Source organism: Dama dama, chromosome 20 (assembly GCF_033118175.1).
Source record: "Dama dama isolate Ldn47 chromosome 20, ASM3311817v1, whole genome shotgun sequence".
Taxonomy (NCBI): domain Eukaryota; kingdom Metazoa; phylum Chordata; class Mammalia; order Artiodactyla; family Cervidae; genus Dama; species Dama dama.
Genome location: NC_083700.1, coordinates 35,225,875 through 35,238,331, shown reverse-complemented (window position 1 = coordinate 35,238,331; position 12,457 = coordinate 35,225,875). Strand labels below are relative to the sequence as shown.

At 39.3% G+C, this 12,457-nt stretch overlaps 1 protein-coding gene across 1 annotated transcript in view; it reads right to left on the bottom strand.

Annotated features, from left to right (window-relative positions):
• Window positions 1-12,457, bottom strand: part of AKNAD1 (AKNA domain containing 1) — a 50,465-nt gene that overhangs the window by 22,531 nt on the left and 15,477 nt on the right. Inside the window, exon 6 of the mRNA XM_061119967.1 lies at window positions 7,728-7,861. Coding sequence (XP_060975950.1) covers window positions 7,728-7,861 — 134 coding nt within the window. The remainder of the gene's footprint in view (window positions 1-7,727; window positions 7,862-12,457) is intronic.

Sequence of the window (12,457 nt, the reverse complement as noted above, 5' to 3'; positions counted from 1 at the left end):
CTGACAGAATGTGGTCCACTGGAGAAGGGAATGGCAAACCACTTCAGTATTCTTGCCTTGAGAACCACATGAACAGTATGAAAAGGCAAAATGATAGGATACTGAAAGAGGAACTCCCCAGGTCGGTAGATGCCCAATATGCTACTGGAGATCAGCGGAGAAATAACTCCAGAAAGAATGATGAGATGGCTGGATGTCATCACCGACTCGATGGACATGAGTTTGAGTAAACTCCAGGAGTTGGTGATGGACAGGGAGGCCTGGCGTGCTGTGATTCATGGGGTCACAAAGAGTCAGACAGGACTGAGCTACTGAACTGAACTGTTGTGGATCTGATTATTTTGAGGTCCTTTATAGTTAGTTCTAGGAGCTATAATTCTAGGAAAATAATGATTTATATCACTTGAAAAAGAATAACTTGAAAACTCTGAATAATTTAATAAGTTCGATCCATAGGTATATGTACATACAGGTATATGTGTATATATGTATAGTTTAGGGCTTCCCTGATGGCTCAGATGGTAAAGAATGCTTCCAAGGCAGGAGACTCCATATGTACATACATATATAAGTATATATATTTTGCCCCCAAAGAATTAATTTTCCCCAAATTCATTAAAATTATCAAATTTTATCTATTACCCCTCAAAAAATTATCAATAAATTCCAAAACTTTAAAAATTATATCACAGCTGTCTCACTCAGTATGATCAAAAACAGTGCAAAGGTGTTCCTTCTCACCACTCCTATTCAACACTGTACTGGAAGTCCTACCTAACGCATTAAGACAAGGAAAGGAAATAAAGAGTACACACATTGGAAAGGAAGAAATAAAATTGTCCATAGATGACATGATTGGGTAGGAAATTCAAGAGAATCAACCTAAAAACTTTGAAACTAGTAAGCAAGTATAACAAGGTGCAGGGTGCAAGGTTAATATACGAAAGTCAATCACTTTCCTAAATATCTGTGATGAACAAGTGGAATTAGAAATTAAAAACATAGCATCATTTGCATTAAGATCCAAAAAATTAAATGTGCATTGGCCAGAAAGTTCATTTGGGTTTTTCATATTATTTTACAGAAAAACCTGAAGGACCTTTTTGTCCAACTCAAAACTTAGGTATAAATCTAACAAAATGTGCACAAGATCATTATGGAGAAAACTACAATACTCTGGATGAAATCACAAAAGCAAATAAATGGAGAGATGTTACACATTCATGGATTGAAAGACTTGATAGTATCAGGACGTCTCTTCTTCCCAACTTGATCTTACCAATCCTAGTAAAAAAAATTCTGGCAACTTCTTTTGTGGCTATTGACAAACTTACTCTAAAGTTTATATGTAGAGACAAAAGACATGAAATAGTCAACACAATACTGAAAGATAAGAACAAAGTTGGAGGACTGACAGGACTCAACCACAAGACTTACTATAAAGCTATAGAAATAGGCAGTGTAGTATTGATGAAGCACAAGACAAACAGATCAATGGATCTAGCCCATAAATAGACCCACAGATAATTAGTCAACTGATATTTGGCAAAGGAGTAAAGTCAATAGAATTGAGCAAAGATAATCTTTTCACAAATGGTACTGGAACAATTGGGCATTCATTACAAAAAAATCAATCTTGATACAGACCTTATACTCTTCACAAAAATCAACTCAGAACAGATCATGGGCCAGGAATAGAAGGATCATGTTTAGGTATAGAATGAGTTAGGAAATTTTATTTATTTATTTTTTAATGTTCCAGGAGAGTTACCTAAAGTCTTTGTTGAACTCACCCATAATCCCACTTGGATTAGATGTCTTTGGGAGATTTTTTGTTTCTAGAAACAAACTATATCTTTTCTGGTTTCCTCTTGCTTTTAGTCTTTTTGGATTTCCTACCTCTTTTTGACTTGATTTTAATAATTTATATTTTCAAAGAGACTTGTCTATTTCATCCAGATTTTAAAATGTGTTGAGAGGAAGTTGTTCAATCCCAGTCAATCTAAAATTTTTCTTCTGGTATTTTTCCTTTCTCATTCTTAACGTTATTTATGCTTTCCACTCAAACTTTCCACTGGCTATTTTATAGATATTTTCAAAGGCACTATATTTTATTTTATTGATCAAATTATTTTAAATTGTATTTATTGCTTCTTTTTATGAATCTCTTCCTCTTGGAAGTTTATTTTATTGTTCTTTTTCTGCTTTCCTGGTTTAAGTACTTAGTTTATTGATTTTGAACTTCACCCCCCCATATTAAATACATTTTAAAACTGTTTTCTTCAAAGTATTGTTGTTTTTATTAGCTATAATACGTTGGCTTTCATATGTGCTTTTCTCATTTATTATTGACTTGTAGATTAGTCCTAATATCAATTTTTATTTAATGCAATAATTATTTAGATGTGTTAATATTTTCCCATTTAATACTTTTTTTAGAGCAGTTTTGGCTTCTCAACAAAATTGAGAGGAAGATACAGAGATTTCCCATATATTCTCTGCCTCTACACATGCATAGCCTTCACCATTATTGACATCCACTCAAGCGGGTACATGTGCTGTAACTGATGAACCTACAATGACACATCATAATCACCCAAAGTCTATAGTTTTACGGGATTCACTCTTGGTGTTGTATATTCTATATGTTTGAACAAATGTATAATATGTATCCATCTTTATGATATCATGTAGAGCTTTTTCACTACCCTGAAAATCCTTTGTGCTCCACTTATTCAAACTTCCACCTATCCCAACTGCCAGCAACAACTGATATTTTTATTGTTGCCACAGTCTTGCCTTTTCCAGAATTTCACATAATTGGAATCATGCAATATATAGCCTTTTCAGATCAGCTTTTTTCCCAGTATTAAGCATTTAGGTTTTCTCCATGTCTTTGCTAACTTGATAGCTCATTTCCTTTTAGCACAAATGATGTCCCATTGTCAGAATATACCATAGTTATTAGTATAGTCCATCTGTTGAAGGACATCTTGGTTGCTTCCAATTCTGAATACAGCTGCTTGAAACATTTATGTGCATGTTTTTGGACATAAGTTTTTATCTCCTTTGTGTAAGTACCAAGGAGTGTGATTGCTAGATCATATGGTAAGAGTATGTTTAGTTTTGAAAGAAACCACCAAATTGTCTTCCAAAGTGGCTACAGCATTTTGCATCCCCACCAGCAATAAAGGAGAGCTCCTATTGCACTACATGCTCACCAACATTTGGTGTTTTTAGCATTCCGGATTCGGGGCACTGTAATAGTGTGTGTAGTTGTAACTCATTGTTTTGATTTGCATTTCCCTGATAATATACAATATGGAACATCTTTTCATATGTGTTTTTGCCATCTTTTACGTATGCTTATTTCCCTTTCTCGTATTTTCTTCAGTGAGGTGTTAAGATCTTTAGCACTTTTTTTATTGGGTTGTTTGTTTTCTTATTGTTGTAAGAGTTCTTTGTGTGTTTTGGATGACTATCTTTTATCAGAAGTGGCTTTGGCCAATATTTTCTCCCAGTCACTGTCTTGTCTTCTCATTCCTTTTACATAGTCTTTCAAAGAGCACACCTTTTAAATTTTAATGAAGTCCAGCTTATCAATTATTTATTTTATAGGTGGTGCCTTTGATGTTGTATCTCAAAAATAATCACCATAACAAAGGTCATCCAGGTATTCACCTGTGTTATCTTTTAGGGGTTTTACGGTTTTGCCTCCCAAAAGGCCCCAAATCCAAGTGGGCTTATATGAGAGTTCAACAAAGATGTTAAGTAATGCTTCTGGAACACAAAAAGAAAAGGGAAAATATCCCAACTCACTCTATAGATAAACATTAGAATATTTATTAATATATTTCATTATATGAATAGATTAAAGGAGATTAAATAGATTTCTAAACCCCAAAGATTAAACTTTTTCCTAAATTAAAAAAAAAAAATCTCAGTAATCCAGGACTAGAAGGAGACTTTCTTGATAAAGCTTGTCTCCTCGAACCTACAGTAATCCTCATACCCAGCACCCTTTGGAAGAATGCCCAATACCACTAGGAATGTGAGAAGAATGATTGCTTTCACTAGTATTGTGATTATTCAGTACTGTTTGGAAAAAATAGCAAACGAAATAAAGAAATGTGATATAGAAAAGTTGGAGAGAAGGAAGGGTAAATAAATATTTAAAGAGAAAAGGGAAGATGAGGGGACCTATCATTTGCAGATGCTATGATTGTCATACCTAAAAACTAAGACAATCAGCTGAAAATCAGTGAAATACTAAGAGCAGAATTGCATCAGGAGCACAAAGTTAAATTTACAATTTTCTTTATTTCCTGTATATGAATTATGGAAAACATCTATTAACAACATAGAGAAAAGTCTTAAGTAGCTAAGAACAAATTTAATAAAACATGTATAAAATCTACATGAAAAAAACTTGCTGGAGATGTTTTCATGGGACTAGGATGAGAATACTCATTGCAAAGATTTTAACTTTTCCTGAACTAATCTATAAATTCAGTGAAATCCTAAACAAAATTCAAATGGAATTTTATTAAAGAAAATTGGTTCCTAAAACTGTATTTCTCAATAAAAGTGACTATCAATGAAAAAATAAATTTGAGCTGATTATGAAGTTAATTAGTAAGAAGAATGAATAAGAATAGCTAAAGAAAGTTTAAAAAAGGAGAAACACTAAAAAATATACTTAATCTATAGTAATTTAGAACTATGTGGTTATTGCAGAAATAGAAACATAGATCAGTGGGGAAAATAAAACAAATCCCAAAATTGAGCTTCCCAGGTGGCGCTAGTGGTAAAGAAAAAACCCACCTGCCAATTCAGGAGACCTAAGAGACATGGGATCGACCCCTGGGTTGGGAAGATCCCCTGATGGAGGGCAAGCCAACCCACTCCACTATTCTTGCCTGGAGAATCCCGTGGACAGAAGGGCTTGGCGGGCTACAGTCCATAGAGTCGCAAAGAGTCAGACAATCCTGATTATGACTGAGCATGCTGCATACGTATGTTTATTAACACACATGGGGGTTTTGTATATGATTAAAGTGGCTTTTCACTAGTTAGGAAAGGCGGCCCTGGTCAGTGAGTACTGGTACAAAGATCTAAGCGTGGAAAGCCAGACTGGTAGATAAAATATAGGAAAATATGCTCTAGTCTGGCAGGAAGAAGAAAATTCAGCAGGCGGCAGGGGACGCTAAAGGTTTAAAGGAAGTGAAATGATGGAACAAACTCTCAAGGTAGCAGGAAGAGATGGGCTCAAGGACCAAGACTGTAGAGGTTGGAAGGTGAGTGAAGAAAGAGGAGGTGACAACATGCAGATCCGGAGGTAGAGAAAAGACATTTTTTGAAAGACTTTGTGATCTTTTCTGTAAAATAGAAGACAAGAGTATATGCAGATAGTATGAGAGAGAAAGAATTGATGGAGATAGAACTCCATTTCTTGACTCCTTGGTTTCTGGTGATAGTGTGTGAAAGAATCAAATAACTATCAGATTACATTCTGATAAACAAGATGGATGAAATCCAACTATTTTTGAATGTTACCTTTCAAAGAAAGAAGGTGCCAAGTTGGCTTAAAGCTCAACATTCAGAAAACTACGATCATGGCATCCAGTCCCATCACTTCATGGCAAATAGGTGGGGAAACAGTGGCTGACTTTATTTTTGGGGCTCCAAAATCACTGCAGATGGTGACTGCAGCCATGAAATTAAAAGACGCTTACTCCTTGGAAGGAAAGTTATGATCAACCTAGACAGCATATTAAAAAGCAGAGACATTACTTTGCCAACAAAGATCTGTCTAGTCAAGGCTATGGTTTTTCCAGTAGTCATGTATAGATGTGAGTTGGACAATAAAGAAAGCTGAGCACCAAAGAATTGATGCTTTTGAACTGTGGTGTTGGAGAAGACTCTTGAGAGGCCCTTGGACTGCAAGGAGATCCAACCAATCCATCCTAAAAGAGATCAGTCCTGGGTGTTCATTGGAAGGACTGATGCTGAAGCTCCAATACTTTGGCCACCTGATGCGAAGAGCTGACTCATTTGAAAAGACCCTGATCCTGGGAAAGATTGAGGGCAGGAGGAAAAGGGGACAAGGATGAGATGGTTGGATGGCATCATCAACTCAATGGACATGGATTTGGGTAAACTCCGGGAGTTGGTGATGAACAGGGAGGCCTGGCGTGCTGCGGTTCATGGGGTGGCAAAGAGTCAGACACGACTGAGCGACTGAACTGAACTGAATAAGCACACAATAGCTGACTCAAGCAGTTTGTCCATTAATTTGCAGAATTCTTTTGCTTACAGAAAGCCATTGACAATGGCCTTTGTAGAAGGTTCTCAACATGGCAAGACTTTGAGGGTTGGACTAGGTTCTGCTTTTTGCCCTTTTGAGAACAAGAGAAGCTGACCATGCTTGGCTTGCTCTGAGGGGAGTTTTGGGAGAGGCCAAGTCTTTTTCTTGCCCCAGTATTGAAAGCTTTTCCTGTATATGGGATATAATTGCAGTTGAAACACTTTTGATTTATACCAGGGCCAGGCACAGTGTGGGTGTAACTAGGATATAAATAAGGCCTTGCATAGTTTTGGTCTTAATGTGCACAGAGGCCTGTCTTTAAAATGACTGCCAAAACAAGTGGGATTTCTTGGAAAATAAATATCCTCACTCTATTAGTTTTTAAACAAATAGTGAAAGCATGTGGAGATCTTTTTTTTCCAAGAGAAAAAAAGCCTTTGGGGGGAAAAATCAATATTAAAACCACATCTTTGCTGTCTAATTACTCAGTATTGAAATAACCATTGACAGAGATGTCATTCATTTTGAAGAAGTAAGATTGTACTTTGGGAAAATTACCTCAGGACACTAGTGCCAAAATATAAACCATTAAAATATTTTGGCATCAAGAATGAATTCGTGTTAAGATACTAGGAATAGAAAGAGCTGAATTTACAAATATGAAGCCTACTAAATGAGTTCTTTAGATTCATACCAGGAAATTACATGGAAACAACCCTAGCCTTGAGTCCTGGAATATATCTTTAAAATTATTCAGATTGGAGAGAGCAGAGCATGGGGCCATCAAAATGGCCAGCTGGAATCCTTAATATGATTGTGCACTGAAGTTTCTAATGTGAATTAATTTAGGAATCGTTTGACTTCAGGTTTTGACATTTTGCGTTTATCAGGATTTGTGGGTCCCTCGCTCCAATATTAACCAACCTAACAGTGATTCTTTCCTGCCTGCTATCCCTTGGGTATTGTCTGTGGATAGCGAAAATGAGGGACAGAAAAGAATCAGGCAGGGGAAATAAAGGCAGGAATGAGGTAAAGCAGAGAGCAGGGCAGGGGGAACCTGGGGAGGAGATTGTCCTCTGGGCTTAGCAAACGAGCATTTCTAGGGTTTTCTTGTGCTCTTCTGAGTCTCAGGACTCCATGACATCCAACAGAAAGCAAGGCAGTGGCCCAATGTCTGCTCCAGGGGACAATCGTTCATTTGGGACACTCCATCTAGGTCGGTTCCCCCCACAGGACCGTACACAGAGCAGGAATTTCATACTGCTTGCTGCATGGGATGACACCAATTCAACGGTGACACTGTTTTTGCTGACCCAAGACCAGTAGCTCTCCAAGCACTAGGCCAGCAGCCCCAGCAGAATTCCTCCTGAAGGAGCTCACCTCTGACACTTCCACCTCACAGAGGTGAAGTCTGACCTACCTTTCTGGATCAGAGTCGTTGACAGCTCGGGATTCGTGCCAGTGGACTTGCTCCTTCAGTGTCAGGCGCTTCTCCTTCTTGGCCAGAAACTCCTGCTCCAGCAGTTCGAGGCGTCCCTGCAATTTCTCCAGGACCTGCAGCAGTGACACGCTGAAATCATTCACCTGTAAGTCCATGTGTGTAGTAGTAGTTTTTTCTCCAAAACACAATGAGGGTGTACCCTAGAGGAGTGTTAAAATGAAGCCACCATCCTTCTCCGGGCAATTGTTTTGTTACAGAGTTTGACATCCAAAATACAGACAACCCAAGAGCCGTCTTAACATTCAAAACACCCCCACAGCGCATAGCTGAGAGTTCCGGTGACTTCTGATTTGTCTCCTAGAACCCACTCAGAGGCCTTTGAATTTTGTTGATGGGACGTTAATAATCCTACATATTTGCAGAATAATTTTTAGCTTATAGAGCACTTTTCCATTCATTATCTTATTTAATCCACTATCAGTGTTGTAAATGTCACAAAGTAGGTTTACTATCCCAGTTTTATAGAGGAGGAAATTGAAGCTCTAGAAAGTATGTCAGAAGCCACATAAAACTTAGAAACCATAAATGCTTGAGAAGGGTGGATAAAAGGAAACCCTCTTGGTGGGAACGCAGACTGACATACCCACTATGGAAAACAGTATGGCAGTTCATTAAAAAACTAAAGCTAGAGCTACCATATGACACAGCAATCCCATTACTGGGCATAAATGCTGAAAAACCATAATTCAAAAAGACACATGCACTCCAACGTTCACTGCAGCACTGTTTATAGTAGCCAGGACATGGAAGCAACCTAAATGTCCTTCAACCAATGAACAGATAAAGAAGATACGATGTGTATTAACGAGAGACTATTACTCAACCATAAAAAGGAACAAAATTGGGTCATTTGCAGAGATGTGGATGGATCTAGAATCTGTCATACAGAATGAAGTAAGTCAGAAAAACAAATATCGATGCATGTATGTGGAATCTAGAAAAATGGTGCAGACGAACCTACTTGCAGGGCAGGAATAGAGACGCAGAAGTAGAGAATGAGGATGTGGATACGGCAGAGAGATGAACTGGGAGATTGGAATTGACACGTGAACTGCCACGTGTAAAACAGATCACTCCTTGGAACCCACTGTATATCACAGGGAGCTCAGCTCAGTGTTCCGTGATGAGCTAGTTGGATGCGATGTGGCGGGGAAGTGGGAGGAAGGTCAAAGAGGGAGGTTCAGTTCAGTCGCTCAGTCGTGTCCGAGTCTTTGCAGCCCCATGGATTGCAGCATGCCAGGCTTCTCTATCCATCACCAGCTCCTGGAATTTACTCAGACTCATGTCCATTGAGTCAGTGATGCCATCCAACCATCTCATCCTCTGTCGTCCCCTTCTTCTCCTGCCTTCAATCTTTCCCAGCATCAGGGCCTTTTCCAATGAGTCAGCTCTTCGCATCAGGTGGCCAAAGTATTGGAGTGTCAGCTTCAACATCAGCCCTTCCAATGAACATCCAGGACTGATCTCCTTTAGGCTGGACTGGTAGGATCTCCTTGCAGTCCAAGGGCCTCTCAAGAGTCTTCTCCAACACCACAGTTGAAAAACATCAATTCTTCTGTGCTCAGCTTTCTTTATAGTCCAACTCTCACATCCATACATGACTGCTGGAGAAACCATAGCCTTGACTAGACAGGCCTTTGTTGGCAAAATAATGTCTCTGCTTTTTAATATGTTGTCTAGGTTGGTCATAACTTTCCTTCGAAGGAGTAAGCATCTTTTAGCTTTGTGGCTGCAATCACCATCTGCAGTGATTTTGGAGCCCAGAAAAATAAAGTCAGCCACTGTTTCCACTGTTTCCCCATCTATTTGCCATGAGGTGACGGGACCAGATGCCATGATCTTAGTTTTCTGAATGTTGAGCTTTAAGCCAACTTTTTCACTCTCCTCTTTCACTTTTATCAAGAAGCCCTTTAGTTCCTCTTTGTTTTCTGCCATAAGGGAGGTGTCATCTGCGTATCTGAGGTTATTGATATTTCTCCTGGCAATCTTGATTCCAGCTGTGCTTCTTCCAGTCCAGCATTTCTCATGATGTACTCTGCATAGAAGTTAAATAATCAAGGTGACAATATACAGCCTTGACATACTCCTTTTCCTATTTGGAAACAGTCTGTTGTTCCATGTCCAGTTCTAACTGTTGCTTCCTGACCTGCATACAGGTTTCTCAAGAGGTGGGTCAGGTGGTCTGGTATTCTCATCTCTTTCAGAATTTTCCACAGTTCCTTATGATCCACACAGTCAAAGGCTTTGGCATAGTCAATAAAGCAGAAACATATGTTTTTCTGGAACTCTCTTGCTCTTTTGATCATCCAGCGGATGTTGGCAATTTGATCACTGGTTCCTCTGCCTTTTCTAAAACCAGCTTGAACATCTGGAAGTTCGCGGTTCACGTCCTGTTGAAGTCTGGCTTGGAGAATTTTAAACATTATTTCACTAGCGTGTGAGTGAGTGAAGTCGCTCAGTCGTGTCTGACTCTTTGCGACCCCATGGACTGTAGCCTACCAGGCTCCTCTGACCATGGGATTTTCCAGGCAAGAATATTGGAGTGGGTTGCCACTTCCTTCTCCAGGAGATCTTCCCGACCCAGGGATTGAACCCAGCTCTCCCACATTGTAGGTAGAAGCTTTACTGTCTGAGCCACCAGGGAAGTTGGTAGTTTGAGTATTCTTTGGCATTGCCTATTTTGGGATTGGAATGAAAACTGACCTTTTCCAGTCCTGTGGCCACTGTTGAGTTTTCCAAATTTGCTGGCATATTGAGTGCAGCACTTTCACGGCATCATTTTTTAGGATTTGGAATAGCTCATGTAGAGTTCCATCACCTCCACTAGCTTTGTTTGTAGTGATGCTTTCTAAGGCCCATTTGACTTCACATTCCAGGATGTCTGGCTCTGGATGTCTGTGATTATCTGGGTCATGAAGATCTTTTTTTGTACAGTTCTGTGTATTCTTGCCACCTCTTCTTAATATCTTCTGCTTCTGCTAGGTCCATACCATTTGTCCTTTATTGAGCCCATCTTTGCATGAAATCTTCCCTCTAATTTTCTTGAAGAGACCTCTAGTCTTTCCCATTCTGTTGTCTTCCTCTATTTCTTTGCACTGATCGCTGAGGAAGGCTTTCTTATCTCTCCTTGCTATTCTTTGGAACCCTGCATTCAAATGGGTATATCTTTCCTTTTCTCCTTTGCTTTTCGCTTCTCTTCTTTTCACAGCCATTTGTAAAGCCTCCTCAGACAGCCATTTTACTTTTTGCGTTTCTTTTTATTGGGGATGATCTTGATCCCTGTCTCCTGTACAATGTCACAAACTTCCATCTATAGTTCATCAGGCACTCTGTCTATCAGATCTAGTCCCTTAAATCTATTTCTCACTTCCACTGTATAATCATAAGCGATTTGATTTAGGTCATACCTGAATGGTCTAGTGGTTTTCCCTACTTTCTTCAATTGAAGTCTGAATTTGGCAATAAGGAGTTCATGATCTGAGCCAGAGTCAGCTCCCAGTCTTGTTTTTGCTGACTGTGTAGAGGTTCTCCATCTTTGGCTGCAAAGAATATGATCAATCTGATTTCGGTGTTGACCATCTGGTGTTGTCCATGTGTAGAGTCTTCTCTTGTGTTGTTGGAAGAGGGTGTTTGCTATGACCAGTGCGTTCTCTTGGCAAAACTCTATCAGCCTTTGCCCTGCTTCATGCTCTACTCCAAGGCCAAATTTGCCTGTTACTCCAGGTGTTTCTTGACTTCCTACTTTTGCATTCCAGTCCCTTATCATGAAAATGACATCTTTTTTGAGTGTTAGTTCTAGAAGGTCTTGTAGGTCTTCATAGAACCATTCAATTTCAGCTTCTTCAGCATTACTGGTCAGGGCATAGACTTGGATTACCGTAATATTGAATGGTTTACCTTGGAAGCAAACAGAGATCATTCTGTTGTTTTTGAGATTGCATCAAAGTACTACATTTTGGACTCTTTTGTTGACTATGATGGCTATTCTATTTCTTCTAAGGGATTCTTGCCCACAGTGGTAGATATAATGGCCATCTGAGTTAAATTCCCCCATTCCAGTCCATTTTAGTTCGCTGATTCCTAAAATGTCGACTTCACTCTTGCCATCTCCTGTTTGACCACTTCAAGAGGGAGGAGATATGTGTATACATATAGCTGATTCACTTTGTTGTACTCCAGAAACTAACACAACTTTGTAAAGCAATGGTAATAAAAAATAAATTAATAATCCAATAAAAAAAATTGAAGTTAGAAGACCTGGGATTGAATGTCTTGGAGGATGTGATGGAGCAGAAATATCAGGAAATTTAGCCAGAGGCTTTGAGAAAGTCTTCCAAGTGAGGCTCATGCAGATGAATATGTAAACTGTGCCGGTCAGGGTCTTGATGTATAGAGCCTACAGCAGTGCAGCCCCAGGCACTAAGCATTCCCTGACCACTGCCCGTGTTTAGTCCTGAGCCCAGAGTGTGAGAGAACAAAAGCTGTATCAGGCACAGTCTCTGGTCTCAGGGGTTTTATTCCAGTTGGGAAAAGAGACTGTGGGAGAGAATACTTTGCCATGGCTCAGTGGAAGAAGTGAGACTTAACTCAGCTTAAAGGATGCTCAAGAGGGCTTGGACCAGGCAGTATCAGTGAAAATGGAGAGGAAA